The 15,104-nt window shown below is 43.0% G+C and overlaps 1 protein-coding gene across 14 annotated transcripts in view; it reads right to left on the reverse strand.

The window, feature by feature from the left end:
* CACNA1A (calcium voltage-gated channel subunit alpha1 A) overlaps positions 1 to 15,104 on the reverse strand; it is a 358,837-nt gene that overhangs the window by 182,981 nt on the left and 160,752 nt on the right. For all 14 annotated transcript variants that reach the window (XM_053584930.1, XM_053584936.1, XM_053584931.1 and 11 more), the window contains one exon: positions 13,082 to 13,221. In XM_053584930.1, the coding sequence (XP_053440905.1) occupies positions 13,082 to 13,221 (140 nt within the window). The remainder of the gene's footprint in view (positions 1 to 13,081; positions 13,222 to 15,104) is intronic.

Below are 15,104 nucleotides of genomic sequence, written 5' to 3' on the forward strand. Positions count from 1 at the left end.
TTCAGATAAATAAAGACAGAGATTTATTCATTAATTCATTCATTTATACAGGGTCTTGCTTTGTTGCCCAGACTGGAGTGCAGTGGCCTGATTATATTTTACTGTAACCCTGAACTCCTGACCTCAGGTGATCCTCTAGATCAGTGGTTCTCAACCTTCCTAATACCGCGACCCACAGGTTAAGAACCGCTGCTCTAGATAGAGTTTTAAGATAAAATGTCCTGACTTCTAACCATATACAAAATAAAAAATTAGAACAGTCTCCAGAATGGGAACAAAAGCAAAATTCTTTCCCAGGATCCCTTGGAGTTAAATGTGGCCATGTGATATATTTCTGGCCAGTGAGATGTTAAGTAGAAGATTGATGGATGGTTTCTAGAAAAGTTTTTACTTTGCCTAATACAAAAATTGGCAGAGGTGGCCTCTTCCTGCCTTGAATGTGATGTGATGCTTGGAGCTCCAGCAACCATTCTGCAAACATGAGGTAAAGGGAAATCACAGAGATGCTGGCCAATGGCAACCAATGACCATCCTGGACTTTTTATAATGTGAAAAAGATAAGCCCCTGTTTGCTTAAGCTTCTGTGATTTGGATTTTCTGTTACTTGCTGATGAACACACTCCAAATACATCCTTCAAATGTTTCCCCACTTTTGGGCCACTTATGACTTCTCAATAGTAATACAGGAACTATACTTCTTTCTTTTTCCAGGCATAAACATATGGGGTGTTGTGCCATGTCCTATGTAGAAGCTACTTGGATGACCCAATTCTTACTTCACAATGAGACAAGCTCAGTTAGCTTATTTCTCTCTTTCTGGAATGAATTCTACTCATTGTCACCAGCCAAAGACAATAAAAATATTCCTAAGTCATTCCCACTCCCCAGGCTAGATCCTACATAGATCCTGCTCGCCTTTTCTGTTTTGAATTTCCATGCCTTTAATTCACTGTGACCTCTGCTTTTCCCTGCACAGAAATCCTGTGACCCACTAGGTCAAGAAGGAGAGAGAGTTCTCTACTTCCAGAATATCAATGGAACCAAAACTTCCCAAAGGACTAGGGCCTGGATTTCAGTTGTTCCTCATTTATCTCTTTCTTTCTTTTTTTTTTTTTTATTGTTGGGGATTCATTGAGGGTACAATAAGCCAGGTTACACTGATTGCAATTGTTAGGTAAAGTCCCTCTTGCAATCATGTCTTGCCCCCATAAAGTGTGACACACACCAAGGCCCCACCCCCCTCCCTTATCTCTTTCTTATAGAACAGTCAGTTGGTCACCTTTTCCATTTGGGGCTGACAGGGTGAGCCTTATTTCTTTCTTGTTGCTGAAGTCCAGAGAGGAGCTGATTTTCAAAATCCTTCCCCGGGAGACCTAAGTGGCTAAGCTACAATTCAGGGCAGGACTGGATAAGCGTTCTGAGAGAGACACCCATTGTCAGAGCTGTGTCCAAGCCCCACACTGCTCACAGTCAACATTTACGGCATTCCTGCCACGGGAGAATGCTCAGCCTAAATGTTAGGAAAGAAGGGAAAGCCAGAGAGCTTGTACCTCCCAGAAGGATTTTCTCCACTCAGGTGGGTTAACTCTGAGTGGACATAGCCTTTCCCCAGAGGGCTAGAACTCCAGTTGCTGACAGCAGCAGCTCCTTTGCCAATGCGCCCTCTACTGGCTGCCTTCTCTCCTCTTTCTCACTGTCCCCCATCCCCGTCGCCTTAATCATGTTTTTTGATATCTCCAAACAAACCATTTGACCTTAAATCTTTGTCTCAGGGTCAGTTTGAGTTTCTGTTTGCAAAAACAAGAAAGTAACTCGCTATCTTAGTCATAAAAGGGACCATTAGAAAACTCTCAGATAATCAACAGCAGGCCAGGTGGGAAAACAGGCAGGAAGAATGTGGTCAGACTAATCCCCACTACAATAAGCTGCCATGAAGGAATCCAGATCGTCCCCCCAAGTTTGAGTCACTTAGTCCATTTTCAAATTTCTGGGTAGGGAAGTATGCAACAGGTTGAGTTTAAATCACATGCCCTGACTATCAGGAGATGAGAAGACGGAGAAATGCCCTTCACTTTCAATTTATAAGAACTATAGGGTCCCGTGATCCAATAGTAGTTCACACAAAGGGGAGGGTTTTCCCCAAATTGGGAGAGGAGGTTGGATATTGGGTGCCCAAATAACAGCAGCAGATGTTCTCTACAGTTAGCTAACTTGTCTATGGAACTGGAGAAATAGTAATAATTATCATCATCAATATAATTATAGTTATTAGTCTTATAATAGCTAACATTGCTGAGTACTTATTCTGTGCCAATTTCTGTTCTAAATGCCTTACATGTATTATCTTAATGAATCTTACCTTTTGGGGTATGTACAATTATTTTCCCCATTTTACAGACGAAGAAGCTGAGGCCCAAAGGACCAAATCCTTTCCTTTTCCTTTAGAACATTTGCTGGTAAACACCATCTATAAACCTAGCTAAACATGTATCAGACATTAACTCATTCAAGCTTTAAAACAACTCTACAAGGTAGGGAACATTATTACTCCCATTTTCCAGATGAAGAAACTAAGATTCAGGCATAGTAGCTTTTCAAAAGTCACACAGCTCAGAAACAATGGAGCGAAGCCCCTCGTCTTAACCACTGTGCTTCCTACACGTCTGTGTACAATGCCCTTTGATTTAGAGTTACCTGCACAAGAAGCACTGGGGCTGTGAAGAATTCTGAGTACCTTTCAAAATAGGACTCATATCTAAAATCACCATTTGGCTTTTCTTTTTTTTTTTTTTGGTTTTTGGCCGAGGCTAGGTTTGAACCCGCCACCTCTGGCATATGGGACGGGCGCCCTACTCCTTGAGCCACAGGCGCCACCCACCATTTGGCTTTTCTTCCATGGTATCTTAAACACCACCAGTCACATTTTAGTGCCCCGAGATTTCTTTCCTGTCTCTGCCACTGATGCTAGAATTTTATGTCCTAAAAATTTTTTGGTGACCTTCAAAATGTGCCTGTAAACAGTGAAAACAAGATAATCCATGCCCTACGTGTCTTCAGAACCACACACACACATACACAAAACCTTGATTGCTAAAATCAAAGCTTCTTAAGCCTGAAAAGACTCCTGAGCATAATGTATTTGATACACTAGGGCCGTGGTTCTCAACCTGTGGGTCGTGACCCACAGGAAAAGTATATTAAAGGGCCGTGGCATTAGGAAGGTTGAGAACCACTGCTCTAGGGTATTATGTCACCAAAACAGGTTTACATGTAGGTGAGTGATACACACCAGCTGCCTGGTTCAGTGTGCAACCTGCACAACCATACACAGCAGGCTCACGTATGAGAACATATTCCTGCTCAGACATACTTCCCATATTCTGCACAAACCTGCTCATATTTGTGCTACCTTACTGATACAAAAAAATGGATGCCTTTTTTTTGGCAAGGCTTTCTCTGCCTACGGATCAGTTTATTTTACTATGAACTTGCCCTACTCATTGGGAGGTCGTCAGTGAGAGAACATTGAGCACCTATTCTGAGTAAGACACTATTGTAGCCACTAGAGACATAATCGAGAGCAGAAAAGACCAAATTCCTATCTTCTGGCCTCCTAGTGGACGAGACAAGCAAAAAATAATGTAAATAAGTAAAATATTTGTCAGCAAGTGTTAAGTACATAGAAAAAAATCTAAATTGAAAAAAAAAGAGAACCTGAAGTGTTGGCCAAGTGTTGAAACTGTAGATAAAGGGCAATGAGTGGATTAAGCAGATACATGGAAGAGGAGCACAGCAGGCAGATGGGAACTTACCAGAACAAAGGTTCTGAGGTGGAAAATTGCCTGAAGTATTCAAGGAAAAGCAAGCAGTGTGCTGGACGATGAAGGTGGGAAGTGATAAGGCAGATTGTATCTTGTGGTATGGTTGTGCAGGTTACACACTGAACCAGGCAGCTGATGTGTATCACTCACCTACATGTAAACCTCTTACAGCCTGGAGAGTATCAAATACATTCTGCATAGGCATCCCTTCAGGCTTAAAAAGCTTTGATCTTGGGCTGGTGCCTATGGCTCAAAGGAGAAGGGCACGGGCCCCATATGCCAGAGGTGTCGAGTTCAAACCCAGCCCCGGCCATAAACTGCAAAAAAAAAAAATTGAAAAGCTTTGATTTTGGCAACCAAAATTGTGTGTGTGTGTGTGTGTGTGTGTGTAAGCAACCATGAGGACTTTGGCCTCTACACTGAATGAAGCAGGAAACACCTGAAGGATATGAGCAGGAAAGTGATTTGATCTAATTTTTGTGTTAAAAGGATCATTCTGGCTGTGAATAACAGGCTGTGGGAGAGGAGGACAGAAGGAAAGAGACCCAGGAGGAATGTGTTTCAACAACCCCACTGAGAAATGCTGAGGGCTCAGCTAGGTAGTCCCAGAGGAGGCTGGAGAAATGGTGAGATTCTGTTAATATGTTAAAGGCAGAGCCTACGTGATTTATAAAAGGATTAGACATGGGGTAGGCAAGAGAAAGAGCAGCATCAAAGTTTTTGGCCTGCGCCCCTGGAAGTAGGGAGCTGCCATCTACTGACGCGGAATGACAGGAAGATGCTGTACAAGAGGGGTGTTCTGGAGTTCCATTTTGGGCATCTGAGTGCGAGATGCTGAGACCCCTCCCCAGATGAAGACCTAAAGAGAGGCCCAGGCTGCAGATGCAACTTTGGGGAACAGCTGCACAGAAGGATTAATTAAAGCCTCAAGATTGGAGGAGCCCATCAATGGGCCAAGTATAATAGACAAGTCTAGAAACAAGGTGCTTTGATTTTCCTAGAAACCTCCAAATCTCAGCTTTTTTAAAGTCAGAGTCTCACTCTGTCACCTGAGCTAGAGTGCAGTGGTGCCATCACAGCTCACTGCAACCTCAAACTCCAGGGCTTAAGGGATCCTCCTGCCTAAGCCTCCTGAGTAGCTGGGACTACAGACACCCACCATTATAGCAGGGTAATTTTTCTATTATTTTTGTAGAGATGGGGGTCTCACTCTTGCTTGGGATGATCTTAAACTCCTGCAGTTCTCCCACTTCAGCTTCCCAGAGTGGTGGTATCACAGGTGTGAGCCACACCCAACCCAAATCTCAGCTTTACCACTTGACTACACAACCCACTGAAGGCGAGGGCCTTTTGTCTCTAGTTAAGGACTAGGTTCTTTCCAGAGAGAGGAGGGACTATCTAGCTTCTACAACCTATGCCTCAGCATGATGCCTCCAGGTCCTTTACCACCTTCCTGCATAAAACAAAGCACAGTGTCTCTGGCTTGGCGATCTCTGCCTTGGCCTGAGGCACCCACTTGCTTCCTGTTCTGCTGAGATTTCCTCTGCCTGTCAGGAAGCCACCTCCCTGCCCTGGTGAGAGGAGAGGAGCCGTTAGCCCTGCAAACTGCAGAGGCAGTTGCCAGATGCCCCTCCGGAGGCAGGCTGGCATTTGTCATAGCAATTTGAGAGGACAAGACCTCGATCAGCCCCCAAACCTGCGGAGAGATGGATGGCAAATTCTTCTCCAGGCCCACGGGGAAAATGGCCAAGAAGCTTAGTACGGAACAAGGTCACCTGGCCATCTGGCCTTTACTCAGTCCTTCTCCACCCCAGTAGGGGGCGGAGAGAGAGAAGAGACCCGTTAGTACAATCAGGTGTGTTGGATGCTGTCCAGGGTCCTGAAACCTGTAACCCACTGAGCGTCCAACTTTTGCTGCCTGGATTAGTTTGGGCTCCTCTGAAAGCAGACCCCAAGACAAGGGCTGGGGTACAGGTGGTTGATTTAGGAAGTGATCCAAGGAATTACAAGTGAGGATCTAGGCAGAGAGGAGGGGTGACTGCACTAGTGACGGGTTTCATGGTGAGCAATTGGGATCCAATTTTGCTGAGGAGCTTCTGTGATGCTGTATAACACACCTCCCAATTTTCTCACTGAGTTATGGGGAAGCCAGGGTATTTATACAGACTCCCTAGCTCACTGGTTGAGGGATGCTCCTGGGGATGTTAAGCATCTGGAACGTGGGCTGAGCAAACTCTGTGATGCCAGAGAAGGCCCTCCAACAGAGATGCAGAGAGATGGGAGTACTGGAGGTGCCAAGAGGTTGGCATGCATGGGAACTCCCACTGAAGCTGAGGGTAAAATCAGCTGGATAAATAGGGGTGGAGAATTTGCATCATCTACCACATGCTCCCCAAAGCATTTGTTAATTTTTTCCCTTTTAGTTCACCAACTCTCACTTGTGAGATATTTAGAAAGGTCCAGGGCCCCAGTTCACAATATCTTCCACTTACATTGCCTTCTCTAATCCCAACCACAGCTCTACGAAGTAGATACTATGACTGCCCTCCTGTTCCAGGTGAGAAAACTGAGATCCAAAGAGATTAACTCACATTCTCAAGGTCATATCTGGCAGAGTTTCCTCTGACTTCAAACTTCAATCACTTTGCTGTACCAATCTCCCATTTCTTGAAATTTCTTCTACATATGTTTTCTCCCATCTGCCATGGAACCCAAGATAGGGGAAAAAGAGGAAGTATCCCTCTGGCTTTCCACACCAGAGAACTCTACTCAAATTCTCAAGTTTGTTTCTCTGGCAAAGTTGACTTTACAGAAACAGTGTAAGACTCAAGAAAATGGATTCTTAATCCACATCAGCCTGAGTTTGAACCCTTTGAACCACTTATGAGGTAGATGCCATGATTTGAATGCCTGTTCCCTCTAAACTCATGTTAAAAGTTAATCCCCACAGTGGCAATATTGAGGTGTAGGACTTTTAAGAGGTGATGGGGTCGTGAGAGCTCTAACCTCATAAATGTATCAATCCATTCATGGATTAATGGGTTATCGTGGGGGTGAGACTGGTTGCTTTATAAGAGGAAGAGAGATCTGAGCTAGCATACCCGGCCCTTCACCATGCGATGTCCTATATCATCTTGGACTCTGCAGAGTGTCCCCACCAGCAAGAAGGCCCCCATTAGATGTAGCCCATTACCCTTGACTTCTCAGCCTTCATAACTGTAAGAAATAAGTTATTTTTCTTTATAAATTACCCAATTTCGGGCCTTCTGTTATAGGCACAGAAAACAGACTAAGATAGTAGGTGACTTTGGGTAAGTTACTTTACCATTTTGAGCCTCAGTTTCTTCATCCATAAAATGGTAATAATACTTAGAAGGTTGTAAGGATTAACTGGGCATACGTACATGTATATAACATCATGTTGTAAGCACTTACTAAGTTCTAGTTTACCAATGTTGCCACTGTTATTAATAACATAGCGTGTTCATAAGGATACTAGGCTGACTATAGCTCTTTGTCTGAACTTAACTTGAGCCCTGTGTTATCCCAGTAGAACTGTGTCCTGGATGTGATCCTGAGCACCCTCATTACTAGCTGTAGGGCCCCCTGCAAGAGGCTTAATCTCTCTGAGACTCAGATTCATTTACAAAAAGGCCTGCGCAGCTGAAACGCGATAATGCACATAATACTATTAATACAGTGCCTGGCACATAATAAGTGTTCAATAAATGATGAGAATGACAACCAAGGCCCTAGTTAACATCAATGTCATCACTATCACTGTCAGTGTTGTTGGAAGGTGGGAGAAACTAGCTCCTGCTGCCAGGAAGTGAGGTGGGTCCTGACGAAACATGGTTCAGCAACTATCATGACAACAAAACACTCTGAACAATGAAAAGAATGATGTTTGCTCAATGACACAACTCTGGCTGAAAATGTCAAAAGCACCTATGCCACAGTGGGGAATCCTTTTGGTACCAAGGATGACTGATCTACTGAGGGAGAAACTGCTGCAGAGAGATGTTAAAATAAAATGCAGCTGGTATTTGTAGGGGCTGTTTTTGGTCTGGGGAGTTAGAATGCTGCTCATGTTTTGTGGTGGTTGTTTTTCGGATATTGTTGGTTTGGGCAGGCAACTCAGAGCGCCTGCATGGGAGGTGAAGTAAAGAAAGAAGGTGAGAAGTGAACATGTGCCTGTTCAACCAATCAAAAAAGAGAGACAGCATAAGAAGTGTGTGCCTCTGATCAAGACATTTGTCCACTTAGGTCTTGGTTTCTTCAACCACCTAATAAAAAAGGGGGGAAATGGGATTATTCCCTGAAGCTTCCTTTCAATTTCTTTAGATAGAGGCCACAGGCTACTCAGGGGCAGGAAGAACGAAAAGAGGATTGAGCTCTGGTGGCAGAACCCAACATTATTCATTTGTACAACCTCCGCTGCCCCCTGAAACCAGGGTTCCAGGCTCCCTGGCGTGAAGATGTTTTCTTATTCTGGGAGATCTCTGACTTGTCACCATCTCTGCGTGACTTTGGGGAAATTCCTTGGCCTCTTTGTGTCTCAGGTCTCCTGTAGTCGACTAAAGAGGCTGGGCCTGCCAGAGTCGATTCAATCCTAAAATTCAATGATCCTCTGACATCAAAGCCAACATCCTTCCCTGCTGGTCTTTTCCTTGTCTCTGATCTTCGACAAAGCCTAGGAAGTTTATAAGACCTTCCAAAAGGGCACCTTTGTTTTCAGAGTCACAAAATGTCAGAGTTGGCAAGGACCCAAAGCTCATTAGCCTTACGTCTCATCGGACGTTCAAGCTATGCCACAGACTCCCAGACTATTTGACTGTCTCTATCAATGGAATGGTCCCCATCTCCTTAAATAGCTTAGTAAATTTTCCAGAACGCTCATTATCACAAGTGTTACCACTCTCCACCTTAACAACTACTGATTTTTACTGAGCACCTACTGTGTAGTAGTTCCAGTCTTCACCCCTACCCTGGTGAGGTTCATATTCTCTTTTTTAACATGCACAATTGTGTTATTTGATCTCTTTGATATTTATATATATTTGAGCATTACAGTAAAAGTTCCATCATCTCAGAAATTCAGCCAAACTTCTGAAATCCTCCTCAGACACATTTTCAGTTTAATGATCAGAGCACAAATAAAATGAAACCATGGCTCAAAAGGGGTTTGATAAAATTGCAAAGTTAGAATTTCTCTGAGGCTTGAAGCAGACAAAGCTTCTTTGCCACCAAACTTCACACAAGAAGGTGGCACAAACCTTGGCAGTCTATGAAAAATGAAAAATGAATGAGGTTTTAATACTGTGGTTTGCTTAGGACTGTGAGAAGACAGTGACTTAATCAGAAAGGGTTCATTAAAGTCATCGTTTTCTACACTCTCATCCTCTCCCTGAAACACAGAATTAAGTGTTCATTGCATTTTCCTATCATTGAATTTGAGCAAAAGGCTTGGTCTGTGGGACTTTTTAAGTTTCTCTTTCCCCATTTATAGCTTATAAACCATCAAGAGACTAAACGACCCCTTGGAATTTAAAGTAATGAAATTTGAGCGATGGGCCTGACTTGAAAGAGACAGAACCACCAGACAATAAGGAAAGATGGTTGATCACTAAAGAAATAACAGCAAGTAAAGCAAGTGAAGGGAATGCAGGCTGAACAAAAAAAGAAAAGAGATGGGGATAAGAAAGAAATAGAATCTAGAATAGTAGCCCCCCATGGTAAGGTAGGCACCCCTGAGAATCTAATGAAAACTATAGAACAGACAAACATACCCGTAATTTTTGCTTACCATTGGGTAGGTTCATTAATCCCAACTATGAGCTTACATCCTTAGGACCTATCTGTTCTGGATGAAGAATTTCTCCTCTGGAGTCTCATTAGATACCAGGAAACTATAATAGTTACCTTGCTGTAAGCAGAGGGCAGATACAAACATCCAACTGACAAACTGACCTATTGAAGGGCTGCCTTCAACTATGTGCTAAATAGTACATGAGCTTCCCTAAGCTGTTGCAAGAACTATGTAATTTAAAAAAAAAAAAAAAAAAAGGTGTTTTAAGCCCCTTCCTTCCAGTAAGGTCAAGCCATCCCTCACCAGCAAGTCAGTCCCCAGGGAGCATGAATTGGCACAACCACTTTGCAGAGCAATTTGGCAAAATCTAGTGAAGCTGAGGATGCATATAGTACACAACTCAGCAATTCCACTCCTGGGTATATGCCCTAGAGAAATTCACTCACAATAAAGCGGGGACAGCTTGGTTCAAAGTAGCCCAAAGCTGGAAACAATCCAAAAGGATAAACCCAGGGTGGAATATCCATACCATTGAATAATATACAGCTGCGAAAATGGATGAATGAGAACTACTCTTGTTAATCAATTAGTTTCCTGCTGAGTATAAAAGGCAAGTTGTAGAATTTTTAAAAAATTTGTAGAGAGACATTCAGTTTGCAAAACAGTATCATAGGCAATAGAACCTCCATAGTTGACCACCGCCCTACATTGACCACTTTAAGTTGACCTAATTTTCATAGACCAGACATGTACACAGTACAGCAGGCCTCGTCCCTTATGCCGACCACTTCCATATGTTAACCCATTTGGTATAGTACCTTGGATGGTCAACTTATAGAGGTTCTACTGTATTTTTTTATATACTTAAGTAGTCAAGGGGTAAATACCGACATGGAAATGATAAACAGAAAATTCAGAGAAGTGTTTCTGGATAGGGGAGATAGAGAAATGGGGCTAGAGAAGCAGACGTGGGGGATGAGAAAGGTTTCATTTTGATAACAGGTTGCTCCATCATCTATGCTCAACTCTCCCTACTCTTTCTGTCACTCACTTCAGCCACATGACCTTCATCACTGTTCAGAAAACATGCCAGACATCGGTCACCCTCAGGGTCTTTGCACTTGATGGGCCTGCTGCCTGGCGCTCTCTCTCCCCTAGATATCCTGTGGTTCATTGCTTACCTCCTTTAGGTCCGCATTCAGATGTCACCTTCCCCAGTAAGTCTCTCCTGGCTTCCAGCTCCCCACTGCCTATACTCTTTCCTACAGCTCTCAGCACCATTTAATACCCTAGATTTTTCATTCATCCAGTCATTCACTTTGGCTATCTCTATTGCTAGACTATCAGTCCCATGAGAACAGGGACTTTACTGTGGTGTCCTAGAGCCTTGAGCAGGGCCTGATACATTGAATGAATGAATGTATACTCAAGTGTTTACTATATTATCCTCTACTTCTTTTTGAATGTTTGAATATTATACTTTTTAATTCATCCATTATTTTTTTTTAGATAGAGTCTCATTTTTGTTGCTCAAGCTGGTCTTGTACTTGTGGGCTCAAGGGATTCTCCTGGCTTAGCCTCCCAAGTAGCTGGGATTACAGATGTGTACCACCATGCCTGGCTAATATTTTTTTCTTTTTGTGGGGGGGGGGTATCACTATGTTGCACAGGCTTGTCTCAAACTCCTGGCCTAAAGCAATCCTCCTACCTAGGTGTCCCAAAGTGCTGGGACCCAAAATGTGCACCACTGCATCTGGCTTAAGCTTTACACATTTTTAACCAACAGTAACAACAAAGTCAACAACTAGGCAATTTTACAGATGAGCTTCCTAGAAAGGTTAAGAGAAAAGTACCCAATGCCATGATATGGAATCTGCCAAGGGTCCAAAGCCACAGGATTGTGGGCACAGCTAACAGAGGTCCCTCAGTGAACACCCAAGCTCATAAGAGTCCTTGTAACAAATCACTCACATCTGAATGCCTCGACAGAGACAGCCGAAGATGACACAGCTCCTTTTCTAAAACAAATCTACATAATAAGAGCCTAGCCAACAAAACATGGGTGCTATTACCCATGACATCCATCAAGAGAAACAAGATTTGGAGCAGCAACAAAGCCTATGAGATGGCGGCACCTGTAGTTCAGTGGGTAGGGCACCAGCCACATACACTGAGGTTCGAACCCGGCCTGGGCCAGCTAAAACAACAATTTCAACTGACACACACACACACACACACACACACACACAAACTACTTGTCTTAATGAGTAGCAGTCTTAGAATAGAAGACCAAGACTTAGCTCCAAGGACAACAGAGAAAGAACCATCAATCAGTACAAGATGGTAATGTCCACACTGTAATTTGAAAAAGGTATTTGGGGTCCCTGTCAGAGACTGGTTGGCTGTTCAGCAATCATTTCACTTTCCTTCTAAGCACAATCAGACATTTCCCAGCTTCCCTTGCTGGGAAGGGTGACTGAGTTCTAGACAATGGAATATGAATGGACTGGGAATGGGCCATCTCCCTTCCAACCCCATAGAACTTCCCACATATCATCATCTATGCTTACTTCTCTTCCATGGTTTGATGCCAACAAGCATGGAGTTCTTGGAAACTGTGGGTTGACAATGAAGAGCCACAATATGGCAAGGGCCTGGTTCCCTCAATCATTATTTGGAGTTGACAAGATTGCCAACTAAGAACAACATTTTGGACTTTTGATGAGTGAGAAATAAACCTCTGTTGTCTTTAAGTCATTTCCTAGTTTTGGATCTTTCATTATAGCATTGAGTGTTACCTTATACAGGGTCCTCGGAGGAAAGTACATATACATTTCAACCATTGTTCATTGTATACAGATCTGAAAACTCCTTGAAGACAGGGAATATACCTTATTTAGATTAGTTTTCTCCATAGTCATAACCACAACCCCTTCTACCCAGAAGTCCTCAATAAACATTCACCAACCTGAAATAAAGTCCAGATGTCCCCAAGCAAAGCAAGAGATTTATTCATGTACAATAGTTAAAACTCTGAGTTCTGGAATCACATAATCTGACGTTCATATCCCAGTTCCATCACTTACTAGCTGGGTGACCTTAGGCAAGTTACTCTCTGTGCTTTGGATTTCTCAGTGGTCAGATGGGGATATTAATGTTTCCTAATTCATTGAGTTGTTGTGATGATTAAATGAGAGAATGCACATAAGGCACTTTGGAAGCAGCCAACTATAATGAGCTATCATTTTAATTGTAACAGAAAGCATCTGCTGTAATATACACTGAGATATGGATGTCAGGGATGGGGAAGAAGGCAGATAGATTCACTGTGAAGGAGAAAATGAGAGCTCAGCCTTCCTGAGCCTAGCCTGGACCACATCAACCACATTTCCAAAGACCTGTAGTCTCTCAGCAAGTTAAATCTAAAAGCATAGCAGCGCATGCCACTTACCCTGTTAGCACCACCACAAAGTCCATGACATTCCAACCATTTCTCAAATAGGACCCTTTGTGGAAAGCAAATCCAAGGGCAATGATTTTAATTCCAGCTTCAAAACAAAAAATTCCAATGAAGTATGGTTCTGTGTCATCCTGGAAGGGAGAGAAGGCAAGGTCAGCATTTTGGGCTGAGCAGAGAGTTGCAAGACCAAGGAACCAACCCAGTGGAGACCAGTACCCACCTTCCTCTACCTTTCCCTTCCTCTCCTATACTCAATCCCAACCTCCAGTGCAAATTGCCAGATTGAAGGCTTTTGCAAGAGAAGCAGAAGGTCAGAGAAGTCAATTTTCTTCTTCTTTCCTTTTGGCCAACCTTATATACCACTCAGACAAGCAGAATTGTTTGTTTGGACCTGCATTATCCAATATGGCAGCCACACACCACACCTGACTATTGCAATTAAAATTAATCCAAATGTAATAAAATATAAAATGCAGTTCTTCAGGCACATAAGCTACATTTCAAGTGGCAACCATATTGGACAGTGCAGATGGAAAACATTCCTATTACTGCAGAAAGTTCTACTGAAAGTGCTAGTTTAGAGTAATTACTTATCACACACAGCATACAAGACCTTTGAGGTTGGACCCTGTGCACTGACCTCACTCCCAAATCTGACTCCAGGGGTGGTTCTCAGCTGGCATGCACTAACAAAGCCATTCAGCTTATAAAGGGATTGGAATAATACCTCTACACAGGCTGATAAATGGACAGTGTCCCCACCTGCAGAACCTCCCACCAGATCTGGCTTTCTGCTGACAGTCTATAGTATTTGAAATTAAGCTACACTCTCTGCTCCACCAGAGCTCTATATAGATGCTATCTATCTTGTTATAGCAATGTCTTTAAGCTTCAATCACTTCATTTTGCCTTCATAATTCTTTTCCATATCAATTTGCCATTGGTAACACTATTTTACTTACTATCCTTTTAATGAACCTTTTTTTTTAACTGAGCCTCCTCTTAAGTGAAAACAAAAAGAGCTTTGACATCATAGGTTTGTTAGGCTAATTATATTTTTTAGAATACTGTGATATTGTTAAATACTTGATGTATTTGATCTATGTCCCCATTTCCTGGCACACAACTTCTAAAATCCTTGGAATCACCAAAGTGGTGTTATTTAGTAGGCTAATGAGTTAATCAATGGCTGGCAGCCCCTAGGTATCTTCAGGATGGGGACTGGTCACTAGGAAGATCAAGGCAGAATTAGACAGTTGGGATTTTCAACTGTACCTCTCAACTTCAACCTTCAGGGGCTAAAGGTTAGATTGATCACTAACAGACAATGATTTAATCAATCATTCTTATGTAATGAAGCTTCCATAATACCCCAAAGGACAGGGTTTGGGGAGTTTCCAGATGGCTCAACACATGGAGGTTTCTAGAGGATGGCTTGCCCAGGGAGGGCATGGAATTTTCACACCCACCCTTCCCCCATATCTATGCACCTCTTCACTAGTAATCTTTGTAATAAACAGGTAAATGTGGTTTCTTGAGTTCTGTAAACTGCTCTAGCAAATTAATTGAACCCAAGGAGGGGTTTGTAGGAGTCCTTATTTAGAGACAATTAGAGGCACAGGTAAAACAGCTTGTGATTGACATGAGAGTTGGGGGCTATCTTGCAGGACGAGCTTTCAACCAGTGGAATCTGGTGCTATCTCCAGGTAGATGGTGTTGGAATTGATTGGGGAACGCCCAGCTGGTGTCTACTGCAGAACTGATTAGTTGCTTGCTTACAGGGAGAAATCCACAAATAGCTGGTGCAGAAGTGTGCTGTGAGAATATAATAGGAGAAATTGAGGTGCTTAGGATTATTGAGGTATTAGGATTATGCCTATAATCCTAATATTTTGGGAGGCCAAAGAGAGGGAACTGCTTGAGCCTAGGAGTTCAAGAGCAGCTGGGGCAACATAGTGAGACTTAGTCTCACTGGGTGTAGTGGTGGGCGCCTAAAGTCCCAGCTACTCGGGAA

Source organism: Nycticebus coucang, chromosome 3, assembly GCF_027406575.1.
Source record: "Nycticebus coucang isolate mNycCou1 chromosome 3, mNycCou1.pri, whole genome shotgun sequence".
In the NCBI taxonomy this organism is placed as follows: Eukaryota; Metazoa; Chordata; class Mammalia; order Primates; family Lorisidae; genus Nycticebus; species Nycticebus coucang.